This window comes from Vicia villosa, unplaced genomic scaffold, assembly GCF_029867415.1.
Source record: "Vicia villosa cultivar HV-30 ecotype Madison, WI unplaced genomic scaffold, Vvil1.0 ctg.000418F_1_1, whole genome shotgun sequence".
Classification (NCBI taxonomy): domain Eukaryota; kingdom Viridiplantae; phylum Streptophyta; class Magnoliopsida; order Fabales; family Fabaceae; genus Vicia; species Vicia villosa.
The window spans coordinates 370329-383480 of NW_026705196.1; the positions used below are offsets into that span (position 1 = coordinate 370329).

General features: G+C 32.1%; 2 protein-coding genes across 3 annotated transcripts; one reads left to right on the plus strand and one right to left on the minus strand.

Moving 5' to 3' along the window:
- The first annotated feature begins 1818 nt into the window (after window positions 1-1818).
- Window positions 1819-9783, plus strand: LOC131627998 (UDP-N-acetylglucosamine transporter UGNT1-like). 2 transcript variants are annotated; one of them, XM_058898864.1, is made up of 9 exons: window positions 1819-2008; window positions 7450-7526; window positions 7603-7770; window positions 7851-7984; window positions 8059-8189; window positions 8293-8337; window positions 8420-8625; window positions 8711-8767; window positions 8881-9783. In XM_058898864.1, exons 1-9 carry the CDS (start codon window positions 1882-1884, stop codon window positions 8953-8955), a joined length of 1020 nt encoding a protein of 339 aa, XP_058754847.1. In that variant the 5' UTR covers window positions 1819-1881; the 3' UTR covers window positions 8956-9783. The 2 variants fall into 2 exon arrangements, with proteins under 2 accessions (XP_058754847.1, XP_058754846.1); XM_058898863.1 differs by lacking the exon at window positions 1819-2008 and having other exon boundaries at window positions 4456-7526; window positions 8711-9783.
- Window positions 9784-9913: 130 nt separating this feature from the next.
- On the minus strand, window positions 9914-12383 carry LOC131627999 (small ribosomal subunit protein uS10y-like). The gene is made up of 4 exons (XM_058898865.1): window positions 12195-12383; window positions 11860-11985; window positions 11637-11750; window positions 9914-10242 (listed from the first exon to the last, which is right to left on the minus strand). The coding sequence occupies exons 2-4, from the start codon at window positions 11969-11971 to the stop codon at window positions 10100-10102; spliced, it is 369 nt and encodes a 122-aa protein (XP_058754848.1). The 5' UTR covers window positions 11972-11985; window positions 12195-12383; the 3' UTR covers window positions 9914-10099.
- Window positions 12384-13152: the final 769 nt, after the last annotated feature.

The following is a 13152-nucleotide window of genomic DNA, read 5'->3' on the forward strand; positions in this document are numbered from 1 at the left end:
CAGAAACAGTGGTCGAGTTTAGATGGCGAATTGTCGCGAGTTCTCTTCTTCTTTTTCTTCCATTTTTAAGGTCGATTTTCAACGCAGAATCGTTATTCATTGTTGTTGCAGGTTGTGGTTTATAAATCGGTGAAGAATTTTTGTTGAATTTATCATTTCGTGCTATGCACACCAAATGTTCGGTGAAATGCCTGAACCATGTTATTTTGTTTTTCTATCTTGAAATCTCTTGGTTGCAGGTCCGATTTACTGTCCGAGGTTTAAATTACGATACTCAAATTTTTGTGGGATTTTTGTATGTAAAATACTTGGTATACTTGAGTTAATTGTTGGGATAATTGAGACATTTTTGAATGTGACCTGATGATCCCTGCTTGTTTTTCTGCCATTTTGAATTGTTGTAGGAACCACAACGTTGAGAACTTAATTAGCATCTACAAAGAAGCTTTTGATGTTGTTTTAGTGGTAAGTTGATTAGATGGATAATAACATATCCTTAAATTCCTTTTTATATTTCAACTTTAGGGGGCTATCAATTTTGAGGGGAGAAGAGTATTCATCAAAATGAGACATGTATGTTTTACTTATAAGGCTTAGAAACTTTTATTTTTTGTGTCGTTGGGGCGGATGAAGCAGGCCTGATTTCACATGCAAAAGTACTGAAGGCTAGTTAAAAATTATGCTTGCATTATCACCGGAGAGAATGTGATAAAAATTTCATACTACTTGGACATTATTTTTGGTGGTTATGTTGCTTTCAAATATGCTCTCAAGGTAAGCTGTCTGTTGCTGCATTGCTTAAAATGATAAAAATTACTGACTCCATAACTTTCTTCTACCAATCAATATGATGTATATATTATTAATTTGAATATAGCACCCTGAGCATGTACATCACTTAATTTTGGCGGGACCATTTGGATTTACATCAGAATCAGATGCAAAGACTGATTTTATTGAAAAGTTTTGAGCGACATGGAAGGGAGCATTTTTGAACCATCTATGAGAATCTAATTTTACTCCCAAAAAATTGATAGCCCCCTAAAGGATGAAGATGGTATTGATGTTAATATTCATGATATTTTTATGATGTAAGTTATATATATGATATATATTGTTACTTGGTACTTGTTACTTACCATAAGTTTTATTAGGGGCTGTTATAAATGAGTTTTTTAAACTTGCAGCATGCTTACCTGCATGCTCCCCCATCAATGGAATATTCGAACCGTCAGTCTCAAACTAATATTAAACATAAGTTTTTGCCCAGGCTTTATAATTTTCCTAGCTTTGCCACTGAACTCATCTAATCATTTTCTTAAGAACCGCGCAAAATTCAAATAAGACACTTATTATGAGACGGAGGGAGTACTCAATTATAAGGTGTCATGTTATTATTGAAACACCACAATACTTATGTATTTAATTAATCTCTTAATTAATTAATATTTACAACAACAGAACCTCTAAAAATTAAGTTTCATTTGATTATCGTTTCAAGAATTCTTATTTAGCTATTTACATTATATGGACTATTTTACCATTCAAATAAAATGGATCTTGCTAACGAGTTTACTTAGGCACTCTTCGGACTTCAAATTAAAAAAAACATTAAAAAATTGACTATTTCAATTTTCAATGTATTAAATACACAAATTTTAAATATATATATATATATATATATATATATATATATATATATATATATATATATATATATATATATATATATATATTAAAATATTTCCATAAATTATATAATGCAATATTTACTTCTCTATTACCTTTTCTCTTTGCTTTGCTATAAATAATCACTTCTCACTTTTAAGTTCTAGACAAACAAGAAATAAGAGACAGAGAAGGATCGTGCATGCCATATTAATGGAGTCTACAAAGAATTTGCTGCCACTATCTAATGATATCAAACAGAGCAAAGAAACAGAACAAAAAATTCCAACCATGACAAGAAAAGGAGTTTATACTGCTTTATCTTACATGACTTCTTCAGGTTTGTTTTAACTTCTTCAAATTAATTATTTTCAACATTATAAAAAATATGAAAAATTTATAAAACTAATAATGCGTGTATAAGTGTATGTATTTTAAATTTTTGAATTTTTTTTTTTTAAATTACATTGAAAGTTAACATTTATTAATAAGAATTACAAATGAAATAAATTTATAAGGAATTCATAGATCAGATAGTTTAAAAAATAATTTCGTAAGCTTTCTATTAACATATTATAAAGATGATCTATTTTTTGAGTTCATGAGCATGATAATCTTTTTTAAGAACTAAAGAAAAAATTAATAAAGCACAAATTCTTAAATAATGACTGAAATTTCAAGCTTCTGAGAAAGAAGAGTCGAGTTGTGATTATGATAAATTGTGATGTAAAAATAAATAAAAAATTTGTGAAGAAGTTAATTTTTATATATATATATATATATATATATATATATATATATATATATATATATATATATATATATATATATATATATATATATATATATATATATATATATATATATATATATATATATATATTGAGATAGTTGAGAGTGCGGGTCTAAAATTTTGATCCGTCCAACAAAAAAGTGAGGGCAGGACATGTTAAATTCGCAGGCATTGTACTTTTTAAGTATAAAAAGCAAAAAAATTTCGTTAATATCAATCTCCGCAAAAACTCGCATAAAAATTGAGTGGAACTAAGCGTTCACATTAGAGGATGAGAATTTAAAACCTTGATTCATGCCGCATTATAGTGCACACAAAACGGGTATGCTCAAGCCGGACCCGTATTGGCAATTGGCACCCTAACCAAAATTATTTTTTTCTTATTAAGTATGCAAAAAGATGGAATAAACCAATCAAAAGCAAGCAAGTGTAGTATGAACCATTTTGATGTCAATTCGTTTAGGAGTGTCATGGCCCAGTAGCTCTATGTAGGGGTGTTTGCGGTGCGATTTAAACGGTTTTGACGTAAAAAATTATCCGAACTGCAAGAAGAAAAAGTGTGCGGTTCAATTTGGTTCGGTTGGCTTTTAAAAATAAAACCGAATCAAACCAAACCAATGCGGTTTGGATTGGTTCAGTTTTTTTTTTACAAAATTTTATTGAGCGATACATACACATATTGATGAGAAGATAACTTTGTATTTAGTCATTTATGCGTTATCAAATAACAAAAAAATTCATCATCTTTAGATAACAACTTTCCATTTAATATACAAAAATAATATTAGATTAAACTGGAATAAAAAACATAAAATAGTAGCATAAAATAATATTAAAAATATTATAATGAAATAGAAGAAAAAAAAAAAGATGAAATATTAGAGATGAAAAAGAAAGAGCAAAAGAGATGTGATTTGATAAGAAGAGGAATATTAAAAACGTAATTGGAAGAGAGATAAGTAGAATAAAAATAATAAGATGAAAAAGAAAAGAACTTAATAGATGAAAGACTAGAAAAGAATATGTGATATGTATTTGGAAAAGAAGATGAGAAGAAGGTGCAATACCGCTATGAGAGATTTGAGAAAACTTAAACTAAAACCTTAAGTGTGAGGAAGAGAAAATCATTCGTAATCGTAAGGTTAAAGCATAATAAGTTTGAGTTTGGATTGAATATAAGTTAATTGAAGTTTGAGGGTTGTAACATAATGTGGTTTACAAACCGCAAATCAAACTGTGCGGTTTGTTAAAAAATTGTCCAAACACATCCGAATTAAATGCGGTTATTTGCGGTTTCGATTTGGTTTGGTTTTGCAGTTTTTATTGGGCTAATTTGGTTTTGAACACCCCTAACTGTATGTGGGTTTAGTTAGTGCTATATTATCTCCATCAATAATCATTAACATCAACATATGTGATATAAAGATTCAAGACATAGATATATTTAAATAGTGAGATATGTGTTATGATAAAGATATGTGGAAAAAGACTAACACAATACTTGTGTAGTGCTTATTTATATTATTGATTAAGGAGTGTACGGATGATTGCACGCCCTTGGAAATGTGTCTTTTTGTCTAACATATCTTAAGACTTTTTCATTCTAGATACTACTTTAGGCATATAATTTAGAAAATTATATTATCTCTTAGGGTTCATCTTTATATCTTATATCATATCATTGATTGATAAAACAATTTACTTTAGTTCCACTTTGTAGGATAGTTCATGTGCAACGTGCTATTTTGGTTCATATCTTGATCAGTGCTATACTTATGTTGTTTTGTTGTTTTTTGGCTGGAAAGGAGATAAGATTAGAATGCTTTATTGCTACATTAAAAGATTACATGATTGTTCAAGTTGGAGTTGATATCTATTCCTATCTTATGAGAATGTACTTACAGTAATTTAGAATTTTTATAAAACACTTAAAATCATGTTTTAGAAATTTGTGATCCTATAGCACATAAAATGTAATTTATTCTAAGTTTTAAATATTTTATTATTTTTTAGATTTTAAAATATCACTTAAATATAATTTTATTATACTAAAAAGATTAATTTTTAGATAAATCATTTTAAAAAAACTATATAATTTTATGATTTTAGTTATATTATAATATTTACTAATAAAGACTTAAATAATTAGATATCAAAATTATTCTTTTAATTAATAAAAAATAATTTGAATAATTTCTAATATTTTTTTAAAAAAAATCTCATAAAATCATGTTTAAGATAAGTTAGTACTTGTGTGTGTGACAAATATCTAAGATTTAATAATTAGAATATAAAATTTGATCTAATCTTTAATTCAAAAGATCGAAGTGATTGTGATTTTCAGAAGAAAAAAAAATCTAGGTGAAAAGCTCAACAAGTTAGTTCACATGTTGAAGCGTGAAAGGATTACTTTAAGAATATTAAAAGAATCATCATTATTAATCAAAGAGATTTTTTTTTATTGAAGAAGTTGTGAAATCAACTCCATGGTTTCGTTGGAAAAACAATTTTAGTAGATGAATGATCTTCCAAAGAATCATTGTCTGCTAATGAAGAAACTTCATCAAAGAGAATATATGTTTCGAACAATAAAGATGATGAAGAAGTTTCGGTCAACACAATTTTTAAACCTAATTAATCAAATTCTTTGCTCATATGCGCTTTTATATTTATATATAACCATTAACCTTTCATATAAAAATAGAATAAAAAATAATCAAAATTCAAGGTTAGTTGTTCAATTTTTTATTAGAGGTCTATTTTTTTTATTTGTCCCGGGCCTCCAAAAAGTTAGGACCGGCCCTGAATGCATTAATCATTGAATGAATCTAAAAATTTAAATTTTTCTTATAATAAAGACCAGAGGGAATACTAATGAGCAACTTTAGTAACAATGACGCCACAAAATTTTAGGTCTCAAAAAATTTTCATCATGTTACTTATTCCTCCACATCCAAAGTTTATGGCAAGTTGCCCAAAATTCCTCCTACAACATATCTCCATTAATACCAAAATCCAAACTCAAAATAATATTCACCCACTCCTTAATATTACTAGTAAAAAAGGAGTCTTTTATATCCAACTTAACCACATTAGTTCAAATTGCAAAAGTCAAAGAATCGCTAAAGAAATGTATAATGGATTCCACCTATGTTCTATGGTGACTACAAAAAGATCTCCCTAATTGCATTTTATTTTTCTTCTCATTGATCATTATCCTACCATGATACACCAACCAAATAAAGACCCTTATTCGTTCAAGAATTTTAAGCTTCCATATCAACACCCAACTATCCTCGTCATTTTGCCTACCAAAATTACACAGTAATTATAACCTGATGAAACAGTAAATTCACCCTTTCCATTGTTTTGTCAACAACAAATATCTCTTCCACTATTACCATCGGGAGGCAATAGATAGAATTTTAGTTACCATATTTTGAGGAAACAAATAATTTTAAAGAACCATATCATATTGACCATGTTGATCCAATAAGTCCTCTAAATGCTGGTAAGAAGATGTATTGACACCATCTATATTAATATCCATCAACTTTTTATTTGGTTCAACCCAACAATGAGACTAAACATCTATATTGACACCATGTAATAGTGATAAGAAATGTTTGGAGATTAAAAGTTTCCAATAAACCATATATCTTATGGTTTACTTTCAACTCTCATATCCAATTATTCACAGAGAAGAACGTATGACACTATGTTGTCGTTTTCTCGAATGGGGTAGTTTTTATCAAGGTTACCTGATAATTAATGTAGTGCATTTTTTAAAGGTTGAATAATTAGAAAACTCTCATTAACCCTTTAAATAAGTGCTTTTATTATTTGTTCATCAACTTAAACTTATTTCCACTAATAAAATAAAAAATAAATGAGCTTTTAGCCTTTCTACAAAAAAAAGGGTGCAAACAAGATGAATAAAGGTGGGACAAAGTTAAAATTCAACTTAAGGCCGAAAAAGGATCAAGGAGGCTGAAAAGCAAGAAGCTAATCGATTAGGTAACCTACACGTTTCAAATTTCAGACAAAATCAAATTGAATCTTTATCTCCAAGCAAAAGAAAACAGTGCATTACTAGCAAGCGTGCAAGATCTTTAATATCATCATTACCTAATCGATTAGGGCAAAATTTTAATCAATTAGATGACTTCTTTTTTAAAAGTTTTGCTTCTCATATTTTCTGGGCCGAATCTTCATTGATTTTGTGAAGCTGTTGCACGCTCAGAGCGTCAGAGGAAGCATTATAAATAGGCAACTCTCTCTTTTTTTTTTTCATCTCATACTTTTCTCTCCACTTCTTTTTCTCTGGTGTGAGTTTCACTCTACACCATAAATATCATCGCTCATGACCTTCACGAAACTCTTCATCAAGAAGACTATTTGTAGAAAGGTCAACTGAAACTCAGATGACAACTATACATGACCTTGTCTACTCAATTTGCTTGATTGCAAGATATATGGAAAGGCCAACTAAAACTCACATGACAACTATAAAGAGGATCCTCGGGCACTTGAAGTAACCAATTAGTCTTGTCTCATGTATGATAAAGACAAAGAATGGAAGTTTGTTGAATGGTCAAAATCAGATTAAGCAAGAGATCTAATAGATAAAAGAAGTACTTTGAAATATGTTTTTTATGCTTGAAATAAAGGCTCTTTCATGGTTATCAAAAACCATCTATTGTAACTCTCTCCACCACTAAAGCAGAATGTATAGCAACTGCTAGTAGTGACATTGGAAGCACTCAAGGATTATGCATTACCACTCGTTATGATTACAGCTTGACAGCTTCTCCATCAAATTGTCTAAAAATTCAGCAATGCATGGAAGAAACAAGCATATTGATGTATTAGATTTTACTTTCTGCATGACTTGACAAAAGAGGGAACCATCACACTTTCTGCATGACTTGAGTAAATATGATTTTCCATTATATAACAACTTATTGAAATAATTGCTTTTTGTATAGTGCTTTTGGTCATGTTCAATAAAGCAGCTCTCACTTCTTACAATTTCCCATTTGCAAATGTCATTACACTTTCTCAGGTAATTCACTTTTCAAGATTGTTTGCAACTCTATCAGGGATAAGTTATGTAATAATACATGCAAGGTTTGTTTCAGATGGTGTGTGCATTTGTTATTCTCTATGTGTTGAAATCCTTCAACATAATTTCTTTCACAACTGGTGAATCCCAAAACAGCTCTAAGTCTAAAAACTCAATATTATTTGTGCCCTTCAGCACACTAGTCCACACATTTCCTCTAGCAATAACATATTTGTTGTTCATGGTAAGTATTTCTAAACATTGATTTCTGATTTGTAACTACACATTAATTTTCATAGACTATATAAGAACATATGTTTTCAGGTGGTGACCATGGAAGCTGTGCGCGGCATTAACATTCCAATGTACACCACTCTTAGAAGAACTATTGTGGCATTCACAATGATCATGGAGTATTTTCTATCCGGGAAGAAACATTCAAGCTTTGTTCTTGGAAGGTATGTTACTCTCATTGTTCTTCTATTCGGTTTAGCTTGGTTTAGATATTCAGTTTCTTACTTGTGATTATTAGTGTTGGGATAATCATAGTTGGTGCTTTGGTTGCTGGAGCTAGAGACTTATCATTTGATGCTTATGCCTATTCAGTTGTTTTCATAGAAAACATGTGTAAAGCAGTGTACCTTGCTTCTATCTCTCGTGTAGGTAAGATTAACAATGTTTCTTGTTATTGTTATGTCGCATTCATTGTACTGTTTTTTGAGTCTGTCAATGAAAATCTCATATACTACTTGACAACTTTTCATAGGTAAAGCTAGTGGTCTTAATATATTTGGTCTTGTATGGAGCAATGGTAAGATTTCATTGATTTGAACATTGATTTTGAACATGATAGTTAATGGATTCATCTTAACTTAACCCTTTTTTTTTTGTAGTGTTGATTTGTGGACCAATATTGTTTTTTTGGTCCTTGCTTAGAGGTGACCTACAATCAACACTCAACTTCCCATACTTGCTCTACCCTGGATTTCTGGTTGTGATGGTTCTGTCATGTGCTTTTACTTTGTTTATAAACTACATTGTGGTTTTAAATACAACTGTCAACTCAGCACTTACACAGGCAATTTGTGGTAATTTAAAGGTTAGTTATGTTTCTACATCATGTCATTTATTTCCTACTTCAACAGCATATAATGCATGAAACTTGATTGTTAGTTGTTTTACAGGATGTTTTTACTAGTGGGTTTGGATGGATATTATTTGGAGGACTTCCATATGATTTGGTAAAACACAAATCCCTTTGGGAACTTAAAATCTTCATTGGATTCATTTACACTATTCATTTCTTTTCATGTAAACTACTACTTATTATGTGTTGTGTTTTGGTGTCATGCAGTTTAATGTTGTTGGTCAATCACTTGGCTTCTTTGGGTCCTGTTTGTATGCCTATTGTAAGCTCCAAGGAATATGAAGATGACAAATTTCATTTTGAGATCAGACGCAGTAAACTAGATTTCTCTTCAAGTTTCTATTTTCATATGTAGTTTAAGAAATGTATTTTAGTTGCAATGTTAAGGTAGAATGGTGCAGTTTATAACATGCACATTCAGATTTTGTTCTTAAAGATCAGTATTCTGAAAACACATCTCTGATGGAAATCTCAACCAATCACGTGATATTGTGTTTTGAGTGAACATTTTAGGAGTGGCTGTGAACTTTTCTACTGCTAGCTTCCACGCAGGTGTTTTGAGTGAACATTTTAGGAGTGGCTGTGAACTTTTTTTACATAAATACTTTTTCTACTGCTAGCTTCCACGCAGGTGTTTTGTTCTGAATACTTCTACCAAATACTTGTTTTATTTACTCTTAAATTGATTTTAGAATGCATCCACTACTGACATCCCTGCCGGGATTGCCTCATGCGGGCCCTCCAAAGATGGGAAATTTTCCCCTCTATAACGGTGAACATGTCCTCTGCCCCCTCGAAGTCTTCCTCGAATAGCTTTTAAACTTTTTTACTATTAATTTAGTTAAAAATAATAATTTTTTATGTTTATGGATCTCATCAGAATCCAAAGGAACATGGGCAGGAAACAAAAAACTCCATGATGGAGAGATCCGAGACAAGGATAGGAAATAGATGATCGGAAGGGGGATGTATTCCCCCGCCGTCGCCCCATTGACATCCCTAGTGCGAATTGACAATTATTGTGATGCTGAAGGGGCTAATGATATCTTAGGAAAATTAGTACTATTAATCCCAAAACTTACAAAAGAGGCTCCACTCCTAAAGGCGTCTCCAAGATTAATGACTCTTCTCCTCACCCTACAACCCCCCTAAGAAGTAGGGGGTTGTTTTCTGAAGAACCTCAAAAGAGGTTCCATTCCTATTGCATTTTCAAAGCACTATATATAAAGCGCACACAGAATTGTAAAGAAAAATATTATAAATAGAAAGTAACTCAATTTGATAGGAATCTAAAACATAGCAATTCTTCAGGCTCTATCAAATTCCACAACAGAAAAAACAGTCCAACTTAGTCTCAACCAAAACTGTCAAAATATAAGAGGACAAAAGAACTAGGAAACATAACAAGTTAAAACTTGGTTCAAGATCAAGCGTCGGCAATGGTCACCTCAACCTCAACACCAGGTTCAATGGTGATGGAAGTAATCTGTTTAACCACATCAGGGGAACTGTAAAGGTCAATGACTCTCTTGTGCACACGGAGTTCAAATCTATCCCAGGTGTTGGTACCTGAAACAAGAGGAAGCTCATGAACACAAGCAGTTCATAATGCTTGTTCATTCAACAAGTAACATCATCCATAAAAGCCTACACATTACATTTTTATACAAAACATTTGCACAGCGTATGATTAAGGTGACATGAGGGAAATCGCATTTCCCAGCCTTGGAATAAGATCAGAAAGCAATAGTTATCAAGACTAAGAACCATATTTTGGGCCACACATGAATTCTCAATCTGCATGCACATAAATTAATCCCATGATAGCAAAGGATATAGACAAAACTCTATAAACCACAAGCATGGAACCTAGATTGTTGATGCACTATAGCTGCATAGCATAGTGGAACCGGACCTCACCACGGTGCTTTTGTGCAGCTAAGCGCTATCTGCAATAGCAGGAATAGCGGCCACTAATTGTGGAGTAATGGTGGCGCATACACGGTTATGTAGCGGTTTGCGACTGCAATTGTGAAGATGAGGATAAATTTGTAAATTTAAATTTTCAAGGGCAAATTGGTATTTTGACCCTTTTGTTTGACCTTATATAAAAGCACAAGTGGTTGCTTTAGGTCATTACAAATGTTTTTACGTCGTTTCCTTCTTCACTCGGATGTTTGTATTTAAGAAAGCCATCTTTGCAAAACTTCTTTGACATTCTTCTTCGCAAATCAGCAAGCTATTCATCATTTTTCCAAAATCATCACCGTTCTTCACCTATTCATCTTTTTATTCACCTTTCTCACCCATTCACAACTGATTTATCATCTGCTTTGCTATGTTGCTTTGTTTCTCTTTTATCCCAAATAGAGGCTTTCTAAAACGCAAACACGGGAGTGAAGAGGGAAACGGCAAAAAACACCTGAAATGACTTAAAGCAAACACTCAAAAGTGGCGCAGTGAGGGCCGGTTCCGCTACGCTTCTATAACGCTGCTATAACAACCTAGGGATAATTGGTATCGAAAACATAGAGCACAACACAATATGGAACACCTTTTCACTCAAACTGAGAGACGACATAAACGAAGAGATAGAGGAGCTATATAATGAAGTGAGTTGAAAACTCAAAGGAAAGAGAAGTACTAGTATAGGATAAATACAACCGGACACAACATGCCTTATTGCTGTTTTTGAGACAATTGACATAATCCAACAAACAAGTTCATCTCTGGGGATTTAGGTGTCAACTTAACTAAAAGATTATTATTGCACACTAAATTATAAGTTATAACTTATAAGATATTGTAGGAGCTTATTGAAAAATGTGCTGATAAACTATGAATATATCTAAATTATGTGTCTAGCAAACAGCAATAACAATTCAGGTGTTGCAAAGAACAAAATTAAATAAACAACTACTTATAGAGCGAAAATAAACAAACAAAACAATTAAATGGAATACCTTCACCACATGGGGACTTCCTTGTAGTGATATGAAGAACTTTAGTAGGCATCCTGACCGGTCCCTTGACCCTGAGATGCTTGTCCTTTGCACCACGAACCAAATCAGCACAAACTAACAATAACCAAGAAAGACGCAGACCAAACATCAGCACATTCAGTGATAACAAACAACCAGCATAAAGTCGTGAACACTATCGAAGCTTCAAAAATAAAATACCCACCCTTCTCAAGATTTTGGACATGTTTGGAGGAAAGAGTGATTCTAATCTTGTGGATCTGCTCCTGAGAGTCCTCCAAACCAACCTTTGTGGGTTTCACAGCTGCGTACGCCATTTTTCAGATTACAACTGAAAAAGGTATCACTTTGGTCAAGTAACATTTAAGGATTGAATTGAACCCAAAAACAAAACTTTACACTGAATGAGCGTTAAAAACTCATGTGCAGTATGAAACAAATTGAAATTTAGAATTGAAATCAATGCAATTAATTATAAAAAAAGGATTTTGTAACAACACTGTTAAAAATCTTAGGACACGGGGTGAATCTTCTTCTTACCACTTCTTTTTAACGAGATGAGAAATATTGAGAAACTTCCGTGCTGGAAATTGGCGGCCGTGGTGGTTTAGGGAGGTAAGGGAGGCGGTGAAGAAGAATAGCTGACGACGCTGCAAGCTGCTAGGGTTCCTTGGACCTTTTTGAACAATAGGTGTTGTTTTTATTTTTGTGTAAACAAGAAAGGGGTGTGCCTCTAGTAATATGTAAGAGGGGAGGTGCGTGCCAAGAAATTAACTTGCGACCCCATAATTTATACTTCCCACTAGCGCTGTCAAAATGGGCTCGGTCCATTGGGCCGGCCCATAAGCCTTAAAAAAAGATTTTGGTAAATTTTGGAGAAAAAAAATTGAGATAAGATATGATTTTATAAATGTGTTTTCAAGTCATAAAGAAAAGTTAAAGAGGATCAACATATATTTTCAAAATGATGTGATCAAAGAAATGGTTGTGAGATGTAGAAAAAATTTGATAAGTATTGGTGATAATATTAAGTTACTTTATATTTTTACATGGATGATTTTGTGGTATTCATATATATATATATATATATTTGTGGGTAAATATTTTAAACATCACTTATATACGTTTATGATGACTTTTTACTTATGTTGTATTGCATTTATCCATTACATCCTTTTTATAAAATTAAAATTATAATATTGAAATACGGGTCGAGCTGGCCCATCGAGCCGCACGGGCCTTTGAAAAATGGGTCGGGCTAATTTTATGTGACCCATTTAGCAATTGGGCTGGGCCGGGCCAGCCCATTAAAACACGTTAGTCCACCGAGCCAAAGCGGACTGGGCCGGGCCGGCCGATTTGACAGCTCTACCTCCCACCCATCAATTTTTTAATTTCAATTTTACCTTTGTTAATAAAATTTAAAAATCAAAGAATTTCCGAACAAAATTTCCGGTATGCACCTCATAGTTTCCGGTAAAAAATATCAGAAATTACG

Excerpts from the sequence above, each read along its gene's own strand:
- LOC131627998 (XM_058898863.1), top strand. The coding sequence starts at position 7,461 with ATGTTCAATAAAGCAGCTCTCACTTCTTACAATTTCCCATTTGCAAAT. Across the intron at positions 8,190-8,292 it reads TGCTTCTATCTCTCGTGTAG|GTAAAGCTAGTGGTCTTAAT; the intron begins GTAAGATTAACA and ends AACTTTTCATAG. Across the intron at positions 8,338-8,419 it reads TGGTCTTGTATGGAGCAATG|TGTTGATTTGTGGACCAATA; the intron begins GTAAGATTTCAT and ends TTTTTTTTGTAG.
- LOC131627999 (XM_058898865.1), bottom strand. The coding sequence starts at position 11,971 with ATGGCGTACGCAGCTGTGAAACCCACAAAGGTTGGTTTGGAGGACTCT. Across the intron at positions 11,751-11,859 it reads TGTCCAAAATCTTGAGAAGG|TTTGTGCTGATTTGGTTCGT; the intron begins GTGGGTATTTTA and ends GGTTATTGTTAG. Across the intron at positions 10,243-11,636 it reads GAAGTCCCCATGTGGTGAAG|GTACCAACACCTGGGATAGA; the intron begins GTATTCCATTTA and ends CTCTTGTTTCAG.